This window comes from Podarcis erhardii (assembly GCF_964252035.2).
Source record: "Podarcis erhardii genome assembly, chromosome: 10".
Lineage (NCBI taxonomy): Eukaryota > Metazoa > Chordata > Lepidosauria > Squamata > Lacertidae > Podarcis > Podarcis erhardii.
Window position 1 is genome coordinate 31,996,172 of NC_138500.1, and position 15,826 is coordinate 32,011,997.

Consider the following 15,826-nt stretch of genomic DNA (forward strand, 5'->3'; position numbering starts at 1 on the left):
GGCAACACAGTGAAACACTATAATGAATAACAGAACTAATGGTATTGACTTTTTCTTTTAATTCCTATTAGTTATACAACGGGACATATATGGGCCTGCCCACCTAGTGAAGGTGATGATTATATTTTCCATTGCCATCCTCCTGACCAAAAGATACCCAAACCCAAACGACTGCAAGAGTGGTACAAAAAGATGCTGGATAAATCTGTGTCAGAGCGCATAGTGCATGATTACAAGGTTGGTTGTGAATTAGTTTAAATATCACCTTTAGTTCTTGCCCCTTACATATACTGGAACAGGAATTTATTTTGAGAAAAATGTCGAAATATTTTTGAGAATATTGCTTAGCTAACAGTACTTAAAAGGTAATGTCCGAGAAGCATTTGGATCTTAGGAAGCATTTCAAATTTGGTGGGTAGAAAAAAACTTGCACCGTAAACACCAGCACTATTTTTTAAAAGAATCCTGGAAGAAAAACAACTTTGAAGAATTAAAGTGTCCCAGCGTGGCTGGGACAACCCAGTCAGATGGGCATGGTACAATTATTATTATTATTATTATTATTATTATTATTATTATTATTATATTCTGCATGAGAATTTTTGCTTTTGCTGCTGTCATCAATGTGATGTGTACTGAGAAACATTTTGTGTTGCAGGATATTTTTAAGCAGGCAACAGAAGACCGTCTGACAAGTGCAAAAGAGCTGCCTTACTTTGAAGGGGACTTCTGGCCTAATGTTTTAGAAGAGAGCATTAAGGAGCTAGAGCAAGAGGAAGAGGAGCGAAAGAGAGAAGAGAACACTAGCAATGAGAGCACTGATGTAAGGAAGTCATGTTTTCCCAACAAATGTCATTCATCACTTTCTTTCCTAAAATCTACAAATGGCATATTAAACTGGACCCAGGATTCAGGAATCCCCTCTAGAATTAGTTATTAATTTCTAATAGGTTTGTTGGTGGAAAGGAATAAGGAACCAACCCCCAGCATTTTGTTTTCATTCAGGAATTACTTCTTAAAATTGCCTGAAGAACATTCTAGCTGCCATAGTTTTTGCCTCTTGTGTGAATAAGATCAAGACATGAATATGTGCCTTACCTGGCTTAAGTTGCCACCTTTGCTTTTGGGACTGATGGATAATTGATGTGTTGTAATGACTTCTTGGTGGTTGCTTGTTTACTCTTGGGAACCAAATGTGTCTTGCCATTTTCAAATTAGACTCAATTCTCCATTCACATTGCAGGTCAGCAAAGGAGATAGCAAAAACGCCAAAAAGAAAAATAATAAGAAGACCAGTAAAAATAAGAGCAGCTTGAGTCGTGGTAATAAAAAGAAACCTGGAATGCCTAATGTCTCTAACGACCTTTCCCAGAAACTGTATGCCACTATGGAAAAGCATAAGGAGGTAAGAACAATATTTAAAGTGTCTGAATGGCTGCAGCATCTAAGTGCAAGTGAAATATATCCTTGGACTGTAAAAGTAGGGGGTTTATTATACTTCCATGTTGACTGAGGGAACTTTATGACCAAATAATAATCTTCTTTTCATTTGCCACACAAGTTAGACGCTTGGTTAATTTAATCCAGTGGTCTGAGGCTTCTGACGGAATGTATTGAAATGAGCGGCAGGCTGCACACATACATTCTCTGTGGAACATTGTGGAAAGTAGTTGCATACATGTTTCCTTTTGTGTTAAAAAGGTTTTTTTAAAATCTTATTTCTCCTGGGTATTTAGATAATATACAAAAACAGAATCTTTTCATATCTGATAAACCTATATAGATATTTTAAGGGCTGTATTGTAAATTGGAAAGTTGAGCATTTTTGCCAAATTCTAAGGCATACTGTAAACCTATGAGCATGTTATCAAGCACATGTGAGAGTAAGGAAAAACTGTGAAAGAAAACAAGTGATTTTTTTCTAGAAAAATAGGCACCAGTACTCACCATGAAGTTGTTACAGTAAGTGCCACACTTTTTAACAACAACCAAAGAGGTGCTGGTACTGCATACTCTTGAGGACCCCCTGGGGAAAAAAACACTGAAGAAAATGCTCAATTCTGATCACATTGGGACATGCAATCAGGCTGACGTTGTTGAGGCACCATTGTGGCCAAGTGATTTTGGGTTGGTTTTGTTGTGGTAAATGAAGTTAAACATACAAATTGGAGCATTATAAACCAAATAATCTGAATTTGCTTTGTATAACACAAAGTATTATAACTAGGTGTTTTACTATTTCAGGTATCTTTTAGGGCAGGGGTGGGAAACGTTCTAGCCCAGAGAGCCAAATTGTTATCTCTCCAACTCCTTGTAGGCCAAGTTTGGCAGCTAGTTGTCCCCTAATTTCTTACTCTCAATGCTGCTGGGCCTGGCCCCTGATATGTACAGCAGGGTGGGGCCCAGAGACATTGAGAATAAGGTTGATGGCACTTGTTGCCTAATGCCAAGCTCTTTTCTCTACAACACTGGGCCAAGGAAGTACAGGGGGGCTAGAGTTGCGCTGCTGCTGCTGCTGCTGCTGCTGCTGCTGCTGGTCCCATCCTGCAATAAACTTGACAAAATACAGAGCAGTTGTGGCTTGTTCCTCATGTTCGGAGCATGTTGACTACTTCAGACTCCACAATGAGACTGAAAGACAGAGAACAGAAGGCATTGTATAGTTAAGGGTGATGAATCAAACCTCTTGGAATAAAGCCTAAACTCCACTACTCTCTTTTTCAGGTATTCTTTGTGATCCGTCTCATTGCTGGTCCTCAAGCCAATTCCCTGCCTCCCATCATTGAACCTGACCCACTCATTCCGTGCGACTTAATGGATGGGCGTGATGCCTTCCTCACCCTTGCTAGAGACAAACACCTTGAGTTTTCCTCACTACGAAGGGCAATGTGGTCAACCATGTGCATGCTGGTAGAGCTGCATACTCAGAGCCAGGATCGTTTTGTTTATACCTGCAATGAGTGCAAACACCACGTGGAAACAAGGTGGCACTGCACAGTCTGTGAGGTATGTCTCGCCACTGGTGAAATAATTTGTTATACACATATTCAGAGGTTTCTATCATGAAGAGGTTTTTGGAACTGAAGTGGAGGGTTTCATTAGTGTTGTCTACTGCAATATTAGGTTTTATTTTAGGACATTTTAAAAGTAAATATTCCTTGCTATCCTACTCTACTGTCTTGATATTTATGTTGTGACTACCAAAATACTTTATAGCTTACGCTTCCATTTTAACATGGCTCTGCTTCAGAGTAAAGAGCTTTCTTAGGATATTACAGCCAAAAAAAGTGATGAAAATGTATTCTCCTTAAGGCCCTTTTTTGTTAGGGTCCCTGTTTGCCTGAGGCAGGGATCATCAGCCATTTTGGAACAATGGACACATTTCAAATTTTGAGAGTGTTGTGGGTACCAGTGACAAAATGGCAGCCATGGGGGCATGTCATAACACATGATTAGAGAAAGTACAGTAATGGTGAAGTTTCTTATAATTGTATTTCCTGATGATTTTCTGCCTACCATAAAGCTATTAAAGGCACAACAGTGCTCCCTCCCCCCATTTTTCAACCCTAGACCAAAGCCTAGGCTGCCATCCTATACCAGCTTACCTGGGAGTATAAGTGCAAAGGGACTCAAACTTCTGACTCTGCCATTCTTAGTAGGTGTTCTTTAGCTCCTGCAAAGCAGAAGACATGCTTAAGCCACTTTGCAAAGATTTCAGATTTTCCTTTTGGAGACAAGGGCATTCTTCAACCCACATTCGTTGTGTAGTAGTATTTGAGGAAAACAACAACTAGGGATTACCTGACCTCAGATGAATTCACCATAGGAAAGATGCATTATGGTTTCTAGGGGAAAAGAAATGGCAAATTACAGAGATTCCAAGGACTACTAGAAAATAAGCATGAAGAGTGCTCTGAGGGAGAGGGGAAACAACAGCTCTTCAGAACCCAAGTAGTTCTTGTTACCTAACTTACTAATCACAGCTGGCTTCACTTATTGGCTAAAAAATAAAAACATTGACAGGTGGCAGAAGTCAGGCTGACTATTCACAGAAATTGCTTAGCAACATATCTGCACTTTTTCCTCGTTAACTTTCTAGGCTGTCAAGCAATTTATTTTTAAAAATAAATATATGAAAACTCAGAACTTAGGACCTTAGGAGTCACTGGTTGGTGACTCCTGGCCTGTTTCAAGTCTGCATCTGTCTGAGATGGGAACAGCCTTTCACTTTTGCTGCTCACCATATCAGTTGCTGTTCTTCCCCTAAGAACTGACACTTGAGCCACTTTGGCTGATAGTCATTGCATAGTTTTCAGTGAATGCTTGTTTATGCCTTTCCAAGTTTCATGATTTTTTTGGGACAGGTCATCATTAGCATTTTGAGATTGCATTGTTAATTAAGACTATCTTTTATCAGCTATTTAATTTTTTAGAGATGTGTGCCTCTGTCAGGGAATAAGGCCAGTTATCTGACTGATCATTTCTGTTTTTAGGATTATGACTTATGTATCACCTGCTATAACTCTAAAAACCATGAGCACAAGATGGAGAAACTGGGCCTTGGTATTGATGATGAAAGCAACAACCAACAGACAGCCACTACGCAGAGTCCTGGTGATTCACGTCGCCTGAGCATCCAGCGCTGCATCCAGTCTTTGGTCCATGCCTGCCAGTGCCGCAATGCCAACTGCTCATTGCCGTCTTGTCAGAAGATGAAGAGGGTCGTCCAGCACACCAAAGGTTGCAAGCGCAAAACCAATGGAGGGTGCCCAATTTGCAAGCAGCTCATTGCTCTTTGCTGCTACCATGCTAAGCACTGCCAGGAGAACAAGTGCCCAGTGCCCTTTTGCCTCAACATCAAACACAAGCTTCGTCAGCAGCAGCTTCAGCACCGCCTGCAGCAGGCCCAGATGCTCCGGAGGAGGGTGGCAAGCATGCAGAGGACCGGCATAGTAGGCCAGCAGCAAGGGTTGCCCTCGCCAACACCAGCCACACCAACAACTCCGACAGGCCAGCAGCCACCAACTCCTCAGACCCCACAGCCGCAGCCTCCACCCCAGCATGCCTCGCAGCCACAACCCGTACCTCCCAATAACATGCCTCCGTATAGCATGTCAAGAACTCAGCCTCCTGGTGCTGTCTCCCAAGGCAAGGCAGGTGGCCAGGTAACTCCTCCAACAACTCCTCAGGCTACTCAGCCACCCATGCCGGGGCCCCCTGCAGCTGCCGTGGAAATAGCCATGCAGATCCAGCGAGTAGCTGACCACCAGCGGCAGATGGCTCATCCAATTTTCCAGAGGCCAATTCAACACCAGATGCCCCAGATGAATCAAATACAGCCTATGAGTGTAACACCACCTCAGATGGCCAGAGGTCCTGGGGGCCATATAGATCAAGGGATGGGACCATCAGGAATTCAGCAGCAGCCCGCGTGGGCCCAGGGAGGCTTGCCTCAACCTCAGCAGCTGCAGTCAGGAATGCAGAGACCATCAATGATGTCAATGGCCCAGGCTGGGCAGCAGATGAGTATGTCACCGCAGCAGCCAGGAATGGGTCAGGTCCCTGGCGCTGCTCCGTCAAAGCAAAGCTCTGTGCCCCAGGCAGCCTTACAAAACCTGCTGCGGACTCTCAGGTCCCCCAGCTCTCCCATGCAGCAGCAGCAGGTGCTTAACATCCTGCACTCCAACCCTCAGCTGTTAGCTGCTTTCATCAAGCAGAGGGCTGCCAAGTATGTTGGGAACCAGAATCCACAGGGCATGCCGGGACAGCCTGGAATGCCTCAAGGGCAACCAGGGATGCAGCAGCAGGTCATGCCAGGACAGCAAGGTGTGCATCCCAATCAAGGCATGCAAAATATGAATCCAATGCAAGCAGGTGTCCAGAGGCCCAGCATGCCCCAGCAGTCGCCACCCCAGCAGCCGCCACCCCAGCAGGCCATGGGAGGGATGAATCCTCAGGCACAGCAAATGAATATGAATCCTGCAGCAACCATGTCTCCCCAGTTTCGGGAAATCCTAATGAGACGGCAGCTGATGGAACAGCAGCGTCAGGGAGCAGGACCAGGGCTGGGGCCTGGCATGGCCAACCATAATCAGTTCCAACAGCCCCAGGGAGTTGGGTACCCTCAGCAGCAGCAGCAGCAACAGCAGCAGCAACAGCAACAGCGGATGCAGCATCACATGCAGCAAATGCAACAAGGGAATATGGGACAAATGAGCCAGCTTCCACAAGCAATGAGTGCAGAGACGGGATCCAGTTTGCAGCAAGTGTTCCAGCAGAGGCTACTTCAGCAGCAGATGGGATCACCAGCTCAGCCCAATCCTATGAGTCCCCAACAGCACATGCTCCCTAGCCAGGCCCAGTCCCCACACTTACAAGGCCAGCAGATTCCGTCATCGCTCACCAATCAAGTGCGTTCTCCACAGCCTGTCCCTTCACCACGTCCCCAGTCCCAGCCACCCCACTCCAGTCCGTCCCCTAGGATGCAGCCACAACCTTCTCCACATCACGTCTCCCCGCAGACCAGCTCCCCTCATCCAGGACTGGTAGCTGCCCAGGCTAACCCCATGGATCAAGGGCACTTTGCCAGCCCGGACCAGAGTGCAATGCTTTCTCAGCTTGCTAGCAATCCAGGCATGGCAGGCCTCCATGGTGCAAGTGCCACAGAACTGGGACTCGGCTCAGATAATTCAGACTTGAATTCAAACCTTTCACAGAGTACACTAGACATACACTAAGACACACTGTAGCATTTTGGGAGCAAAAAAAAACTTATTTTCTCAAGACTTTTTGTACTGAAGACAATTTTTTTTGAATCTTTCTTAGCAGAACATTTTTCCCTGGAATACATCTGAACTCTGCAGCAGTAGTTTGTGGTTTTAAAAATGAGAAACCAACAAAATGAACCTGAGGGACAATAGAATACAAAGAAAATATATTTTTGTTATGGCTGGGATCATAACCAGTCCTTTTACTTGTTTTTTTTTTTTCCTTCGCGTGCGTTGGGGAGGTGCTTGGGAGGGGATAGTTATTTGGCTGCTGACCAAATGGCTTCCTTCTCTAGCCTCCAATAGGTTTTATTTTTTTTTAAATTAATGAAAATATGTAATATTGATAGTTATAATTTACTGAGGCAGATGGTTAACTTTTTTCCCTATTCTGGTTTTTCTCATGCCTACTGCAAAAAAAGAAAAAAAGAAAAACAGAAAAAACAGAACATTTCCTAAAACTGGAGGACAAAAAGGGTGAATGTTGCTTTAAAATACAGTGCATATATATAAATATATAAAAATATATATTAAAGATAAATACCAATTTTTCCTCTTTGGTTGGAAAGATGTCAATTCTTTTAAAAACTGTAAAAATTATTAAGTAACCCAGTCTCCCTCCTGAAGTCTACTTTTGTCCTCCAAGAATTTTCTATACCAGAGTCTGAGCTTAAACTTCAAGTATTAAAATTTGTACATGTAGAGAGAAGACAACTTTTTGCAAATACACGGGGCAGCTGCCAAATGGATGTAGTATATATATTGTGGTTTTGTTTTCTTGAAAGAATTTTTTTCGTTATTTTTACATCTAACAAAGGAAAAAATAAAGAGGGTAAGAAACTATTCCAAGGGTATAATTTTAACCTGAGAGTAAATCCCTGGGGTTTCTTCTTTATGCTTGCTTTCTCTATCCCTCCCCTCCCATTTCCTCCTCTTCCATTTTCTGTAAAACTTGAAAATAGAAAGCAAAAAACCCTCAAATGTTGTAAATCATGCAATTAAAGTTGATTACTTATAAATATGAACTTTCGATCACTGTATAGACTGTTAATTGATTTCTTATTACCTATTGTTAAATAAACTGTGTGAGACAGACTGATTTTTTTATGCTTCCCTTCTTCTTTTCCCCTTCAATTGGTGCTTATTTTAAACTGGGGAAAGAAGATGGTATGCTTTTGCAAAACAAAAAACTACGGCGATCAATTTGATGTATAGTAACATACCATTATGTGTGTTTTTGAAACATGCGTATTTTGGGCTGTAATGAAGATGATCAATGTCCATTTTGCTGTGACACTATATTCGCTTCTACTTGTACTATGGAAACTTTTCTTCATATCTAGGTGGGATGCTGTCTGCATATTTGACCTGGACAGCACTTGATCCTCAAAAGAACCTCCAGAGTCCAGAATACTTCCCAGGGTTTGACTATCAGAACAGAAGTCTCAAGACACCATTCCACAATTCAGTGGGTTGGCATGCAAGGCGACCTGAGGAATTTGTGGTGATTGCAGGCAAATTATAAGCATGGCAGTCTGCTCTGACATCAGCAGTTCTAATTTAATTAGATGAGTGCTGTGAAGACTGAGCCTCCCTCTATAAATGAGTGCCATCCAGGGGCAGCAATTTGGTAGTCCGATTTTGTTCATGCCCACAAGCTTAGATGGAGAAATAGTTAGCTACACATACAGTGTTTCGTGTAGTTAACATTTAACTACTGTAGATGCATCTTTGTTTCTGCTGAAGTGGATAGTCCTGAGCGTTTGAGGAAGGTTTTGCATTATTAAGTACTACAGAATTCCTGTCAGTTTGGTGCTTATCTGAGCTACTACATACAATGTCTTCTAAATGTTTCTCCACCTGTTATAGCCCTTTCTGGATTGGCTTAGTTTCAAAGTCAGGGTCTAGCCTTAGCCCTGACAAACTCTATTTAGAATACAGTAGTAGATAAACAGGGCAATGCAGGTTGGATGGAAAGTACAGTGAAAGAAGTAAAATTTAATACATATTATCACAGATGATAAAACTCAGGATAATGTACAATTATTTGTGTTGCAAAAATACAATAAAAGTGGCTCATAGAAAATTGTTGTAGGTAATAACGTTGCCAGAGGCTTTAGTTTTAGGATGAACTCTGCATCTACAGTCCTATGAGTATTTAGAGTGTTTCCTGTCTGGGTGAAGGTGCAAAGCTGCAATGCGCTCAGTGTGATAAATTTGAAATTGTAGTTCTTCAATAGATTTTGGAGATACAAAATTCCATTTTTAAATTGCAATTGTTGATGACACATCACCAAATACAGCTTTTATTTTTATCTTCTATGAATTTTCATAATCACTGCGTTTTTGTACTGTCACTCTATGCATCATTCTTTGTCTCCTTGTTAGGTTGTTTTAAATTTATTAGCTTAAATCCTTTTCCCACAAGCATGCTTACACACATACATATATCGCACACATACATGTATAAAATGAAATTGCTTTCCAGTTCTTGAGCCAAATGCTCATTCAAAACTGATGAATTAGAACTAACGCTCACTTACAGCATTTATAACAGATGCTTGCAAACAAAATATTAAGTATAATGAAATCCAGCCAGGATTTTATAAAAACAGTGAGCAGATTTCTGCATAAGAATTGAAGCGCAGAGTAAAATGACAGAGAAACACAGTGTCCCTAAAGCCATATAGCAGAGCCACAGTTCAGTGGATTGAAAAAGATCCCTCTTAATTTTAGGATAGAAATTACATCAAGTTTCTATAGACTGACTTGCCTCATCCTTTCTTTAAAAAAAAGGGGGTGAGTTAATCTGACACTCAGTGCATTCTTCTGTAGCGAACTTGCAGTGCCTTTACAGGAAATAAGAGCGTACAGCTCTGCAAATCAGTGGAGGTGTACTGCCATTAAAAGATACTTTGGGTCTAAATCTTATTAAAACAGAAAATTCTCATATCTATCTGGTATGCAGATGGGTCTAGCTTTCACAACATGCAGCCTGTCATGTTTTATTTGTAATCCGCAATGATAAACACTATCCCAGAATTTAAAATATTGTGTCCTGTAGTTAGGCAGAATGAGGTTACTATCTCTTAGGCAGAAAAGGGTGAAGAAGTAGAAAGGTGATTACTAAATGTGAAGTTCTTTCTTGGGAAAAACCTAAGCAAAGCCAGAAGCCCACTCCTTGTCTTCAGTATGCACCTCTGACTGACTTCAGCTCTCTTCTTGCCATGCAGAAATATAAAGTGCATTTTCCTTCTGTTCTGCAATAATGTCAGGAATACAACTTCCCTACCTCAGAAATGCATATGCTTCCACCATAGACATCTTCTTGGTCTACAAGCCATTTGACCATACTAAGACACTTCTTTTCTAATTTTATTTACTTCAACAATTAGCCCCCACAAGTATGGCCAATGGGCAGGGATGATGGGAGCTGTAGTTTAGCAACAGCTGGAGGGCCAGAAGGTCCTTTCACCTAGGCTGCAAGCTTGGAAATCTTGAAATTATTCAGCCATGACAGCAACACTCAGAGAAGCCATCATTAAAAGAAAAAAGGCAAACCTACATTGGAGATTGAACTATAGGTGGTTTCTGTAGCAATAACTTCAAATATTAAAAATATATGAAACAGGCTTTTCCCTAGCAATAACTTCAAATATTAAAAATATATGAAACAGGCTTTTCCCTAACCATCCAACCTGCCTTAATTCTCATGCTTTTGCAAAATAACCACAGCTCCTAATCTTGAATTCTCATTGTGTACAAGAATGCAAAATATACTATCCATAATAGGGATATCATGAATTCTCATATGTATGAAAATTATTGTACACCTGAGCTGCAGAGCAGGAGTACCACCTCCACCTGGTTTTCAAGAACACCTTCAACCTTAACTATACCTACTCACATGGACCTCGTGGGAATCGGTGTGTTTGACATGCAGAACTGCCATTTTTTAACTTGTTGCAGTTTTCTTGTGATTGGGGGGGGGTGTACATGTAACAAGAGGCATTATTTGTATCGGGTGAATGAGCAAGGGCAGTACAAAGATGGCAACAGTAGACAATCATGGTCATTGCTTCAAATGTTACCTCTAATTGTTGGTACAAAAAAATGCAGAATGCACTCATTCCTCCTGATAATAGAAGCTTGACATGCGGGAAATAACACAGGAACATAGGAAGGTGCCTTAAACAGGGTCAGAGCAGTGTAGCATGAGTTTCAGGTAGGGTCCTCTCCCAGCCATATCAGTAGATGTTGGGGATTGAAACTGCCTGCATACAAAATGAATGCTCCAACTGAGCTCTGATTCTTCCTAAAGAGCACAAGACAGGGCAGGTTTTTTCTTTCTCTGGGTCTGTTGATGATTGTAGGACCACAAAGTTATGACTGACCTGCTCAAGCTATGATGCAATTGAGATACTTGGAGACAAAAGAGAGAGAATAGGATAAACAAACAAAAAAAAAAGCGCTTACTGGCCCTTAGGGAAAAAATACCCTAATTTGGATTTAGGAATAACAGAGTACAAAACCGTGAAACTCACTTTTTACAAGCTTTGCATTATATGCTCACTTATTTGAAAGTTAACCCTACTAATTGCATTGGGATCATTAAACATAACAGGGTGATTGCATGTTACTTTCAATGAGTGTATAATCTCTGTAAATAGCTGGGCGGCATGAATCAATGCAAACACTTGTACATGTGTAGACAGACAACTTGTACCTGTGTTTAGGGTACTATGAATAACCTTAATGGGATCAAGTTTCAAAGGCATTCATTTATTGCAAACTTGCATTATAGCCAATGAGACCACTTAGCTGAAGAACCAGCTGTGTTTTGAACTTTAATGCTGCTTGGCAGAGCAATACTGTGCATGTCTTCTCAGTCATAAACTAAATGGGACCGGCAGGGAAGTATATATATGACTGTAGTCTTCGTGGATTACCTTGGAACTAATGGGGATTAAAACAAGGCAAGTAATGTGTAGCCAGAAATAATATCATTTGGATATAATAATTTATATCCATGCATTTTGCATAATTTAAGCTGCAATCCCATACACATTTATTTACCTGCAACTGAATTTAGTGAGGCTTCTAAATTGACAAATTTAGGATTGTACTATTCTCAGTGTCACAGCTAGTAAAGTGGAGGGCCTGTCATTTTTAATTTCATTTCATTTTCCCAAATCGGAACTGAAATAGTATTAACAAATGAAAATGTCCCTTTAAACTTGAATTGAGTGCCTCAGCCTCCCTCCTGCGAAAGGAACTGTTCCGTACCCCTCATTAGATGGGGGTGGAAGGGGACAAACAGCTTTCAGACAAAGGTGAGTTCCAGCATCTTTCATTTAGAAATTAATTATGGAATAATTAAATTAAGGCACATTTGTTGGAACACACCCATTCAGTGCTAAAAATCAAAACCTTACATGCCAGGAAACACACTTCTCAAAACCAAGGATTGCATTCAACTTTGTTCTATTCAGAGCAGACTTGCTGAAATTGGTTAAAATTGTTAATATAGGTGCATTGATTTTAATGTCTTAAGTAGAAGCTGGAAACAACCTCCAGTCCCTTTCCTCCTCTAAAACCCCAAAAGCTAATTATTTTAGCTCTATAGACAAAATATAGGAGTTTAAGTGAAAGCCCACCACATCTTAGCAGTGGAACCTATTTTCAACTCAATGGCTCAACCTCAGATATTTGAAGAAAAAAACAAAAAGTTAGAGCATATGCACCACAAAATAATTACAACCATCCTCTACATATCTAAAATTAGGAATAATGTCTTCCAGATTTTGACACATCAGTCGATGTGACAGGCAAACTATTTTGAGAGACCCCATGTTACATATTTTAGAAATCCACTGACAAAATGGGCCCCAAAACAGGATCACAGGCATTGCTAAGCAAGCTAAAAAGTCTACCTTGCTTGCCAACACTGCAAAAAAGAGTATGCTGAATCACTCCCTACTTGTATTTCCCAACCAGTGGGTCAGAAAACCTGTGGCATCTACGCATCAGAGGCAAGTTGTAATACTCAAAACAACAACTTGTATGAGCACCTTATGGTGAACCATCAGGTCTACCACCAGGGTTAACTAATAGTTTAACCAAAGGTAATTTGAGTTTGCTTAGCCAACATTTGTCCACAAATTGTCTGCTGAAGAATCAGAAGTGTGAATGTGTGTGAAACACATTTGCAACTGATATCACAAAGTTGTATTTATCTGTGTACATACTATACATTTAAGACACATTTAAAGCACACACACTACCCCAAAGAATAATAGAAACTAGTTTTCCCCTCACAGAGCTATAATTCCCAGCAACCTTAACAAACTACAGTTACCAGGATTCTTTTTGTGAACATGCTTTAAATGTACTTTAAACTTCTGTGGTGTTTGCAGACACTCTGCAAAAAGGATAATAACTTCTTGAACCGTCATATGATAGGACACTCAACAGTATTTTTTGGGAACTGAAATTAACTGAATGTTGGTTTCATATCACCAAATTACTCACTAGTGAGTATCCTGAGCTTGCTAATGAAACAGTACCTTTGCTGCTGCCATTTGGTAGCCCATACCTTTGCCAGAGGTTTTCAAGCAATGACTACTATGAAGATGAAATCTCAGGTCCCACATTGAGTACACATTGGCAAAATGCAAGCTTTAGGGATCCCACCAATACTTGCCAAAACAGAGTTGACCATGAATGAAAAGATGACAACCTGAACATTTTTAATAGTTTCATCTAACACCACTTTGGTATGTTTATAGAATACATTTGTATGGTTTATGAAGCAATATTCTGAAGTCATGACTGCTGTTCTTACATTCTCATTAAAAAACAAACTGATTTGACTTTGTAAGTACTATAAATAGTTCAACAATTCCACATTAATGGGGGCATCGAGTACAATTTTTGCTTGAATGGTTATAAAGTCAGCAAAGCTTCACTTAAAATGCATAATACTGATGGCTGCCAAAGAGCTAAGGTCCAAAATTCATGTGACAATAAATCACTGGGTCAGTAAATACAAAGTAAATTTGGACCTGTGGATCGTACCAAAAAGGTTGAAAAGCACTACCCTACCACATGCGGTTTTCTGGAAAACTTAAGGAAGCTGGCAAGATACTACTCCTGCTTCCCCCTTCCTTCACATTAATTCCATTGCAAGCTGATGCTGTTCTCTCAAGAAACAGTTTAAATAAATTGTAATTAATTATTTTTAAGGCGCACACATAGGTTAGAAATTTATCTCAGTACTTTTCATCCAAGAAAGAGTGTGAGAATTTGGCTGCTCAGACTACAACCCAAGAGAGTAGTATCCAAAAAGTACAAAACCCTGTTATGCAGTTCAAACACAGGCTGTTGGGAACGAGAGTCTGAATCAGCCAGAAGTTGGGAACCTTTGACTCTTCAAATGATGTTAGACTCTGACACCCATCATCCTTGATCATTAGCCATGGGAGTTGGGCACATGGGAGTTGAAGTCTACAGCGTCTGGAAGGCCTCAGGGTCCGATAACTGAAATAAATCAGGTGGTGACCGTGATTCTTGGCTGCTTTCTATCGAGAATGGGGCTGGATAACAAGTTACTCCTCACACAGTGAGATCTACTGAACAAGCATTAAGTTGCTTTCTCTCTGTGTTGTGGCAAGAGGCAAGCATTTCGGTTTTTTTACAGGGGGAGGGAGGAGCTAACAGGCAACCTTAGGCAGCTGCAGTTCTAGGTGTAACACTTTAACTGAGAGAAAACACCCCAATTATGTGGGGGAGGGATGTCTGGCAATATTCCCAAACATTGGAATATTGGGGGGGGGGGAATGCAGCCTGAATCAGCTGCTGAATTTAGTTTAACTTGAGATGTAGGCTACACCAGTGCTTTTTTTCTAAAAAAAAAAAAAAAAAAAAGTCTAGGGGTTCTCTCATTTTGACTCAAGAAAAACACTATTTTATAGTTCAAATAATGAAAACTAAATACAGTAAATGGACAAAAGTACAAAGATTCACAAAATGATTAGGGGCATGCGTACCCCTGAATACCCCCAGAAAAAAAGCACTGGGCTACACTGGAAAGAAAGAATGATTAAGATGACACAATTGTCTTTCAGAGTTCCTCAAACTAAACATTTTATTTGTTTAAAAGATAAATAATAAATGAGACCAAAAAACATACCTTTAAAACACTTTTGATTCTGTAGTGCTCCACCCTTCTATCAGTGAGCGGCAGCCCCAGCCCGCTTTTAGGGTTCTATTTTTCTAAATATTGTTCCTGTTTATGCAAACCTCCCAGTTTCCTCAGCCCTTATGTTAGGTCCTTGTGTGAGGATAATGCCATTTTGTCTACATAAGGATTCACACTCAAGAGAATGAGTTCACTGTTAGTAATGTAAGTTAGTAATAGATATAGATGTAGATGTATTAGTATAGTAATAGATATGAATAATATATGTACAGTATATTATATACTCTGAGCATTTTGCTAAAGCTATCAACAACAAGCATCCTGTTATACCATTTAGATATTTGTGCAATATCTAATTTGTGCAAACTAGTGTGAGAGCTGTCATTTCTGAGCCCACAGCCCAGGAATTGGTTCTGAGTGTCAGTACAGAACTCACAGTCCTTCTACACAAAACTCCAGGTTTCCCCCGCACACAGCTTTCTTATTTCAGTAGATATGTGTGTATGTATTTTGGAGGGAGAGAGTAATTTTGTTGCTGCCATTGTTATCAACGAGTCAAAAATCCTTGCGACCTGCTTCAAATCATCCAGAGATCAGTAAAATCCCGGTCCACTTTCTGCCTAGCTCTGGAGTCGAAGGTGGCCGCTGGCTTGCTTGCAGCCCTTAGGGGCATTTTCCAAATACAGTATTACTTGGCAAGCCCCATTGAACCCCCTGGATAGACTGAGGAGGAGTTGCTGTGATCAGCCCCGCATTCAAAGGGCTGTGGGAGGCAATATAGAGGGAGACCTGGGCCCTGCTCGCTCGCTCGCTCGCTCCGTGCCAGAACGCGAGCGGTCGGGAATGCAAAATGCAGGCG

The 15,826-nt window shown here is 40.9% G+C and overlaps 1 protein-coding gene and 1 long non-coding RNA gene across 2 annotated transcripts in view; one reads left to right on the forward strand and one right to left on the reverse strand.

The window, feature by feature from the left end:
* Positions 1-7,866, forward strand: part of EP300 (EP300 lysine acetyltransferase) — a 75,192-nt gene extending 67,326 nt beyond the window's left edge. The window contains exons 27-31 of the mRNA XM_081877560.1: positions 72-237; positions 659-823; positions 1,244-1,405; positions 2,725-3,006; positions 4,494-7,866. Coding sequence (XP_081733686.1) covers positions 72-237; positions 659-823; positions 1,244-1,405; positions 2,725-3,006; positions 4,494-6,737 — 3,019 coding nt within the window. The 3' untranslated portion in view covers positions 6,738-7,866. The remainder of the gene's footprint in view (positions 1-71; positions 238-658; positions 824-1,243; positions 1,406-2,724; positions 3,007-4,493) is intronic.
* Positions 7,867-10,425: 2,559 nt separating this feature from the next.
* On the reverse strand, positions 10,426-15,624 carry LOC309350659. The gene is made up of 3 exons (XR_014160479.1): positions 14,959-15,624; positions 13,872-13,969; positions 10,426-11,189 (listed from the first exon to the last, which is right to left on the reverse strand). It is a non-coding gene; the product is annotated as an uncharacterized lncRNA (long non-coding RNA).
* Positions 15,625-15,826: the final 202 nt, after the last annotated feature.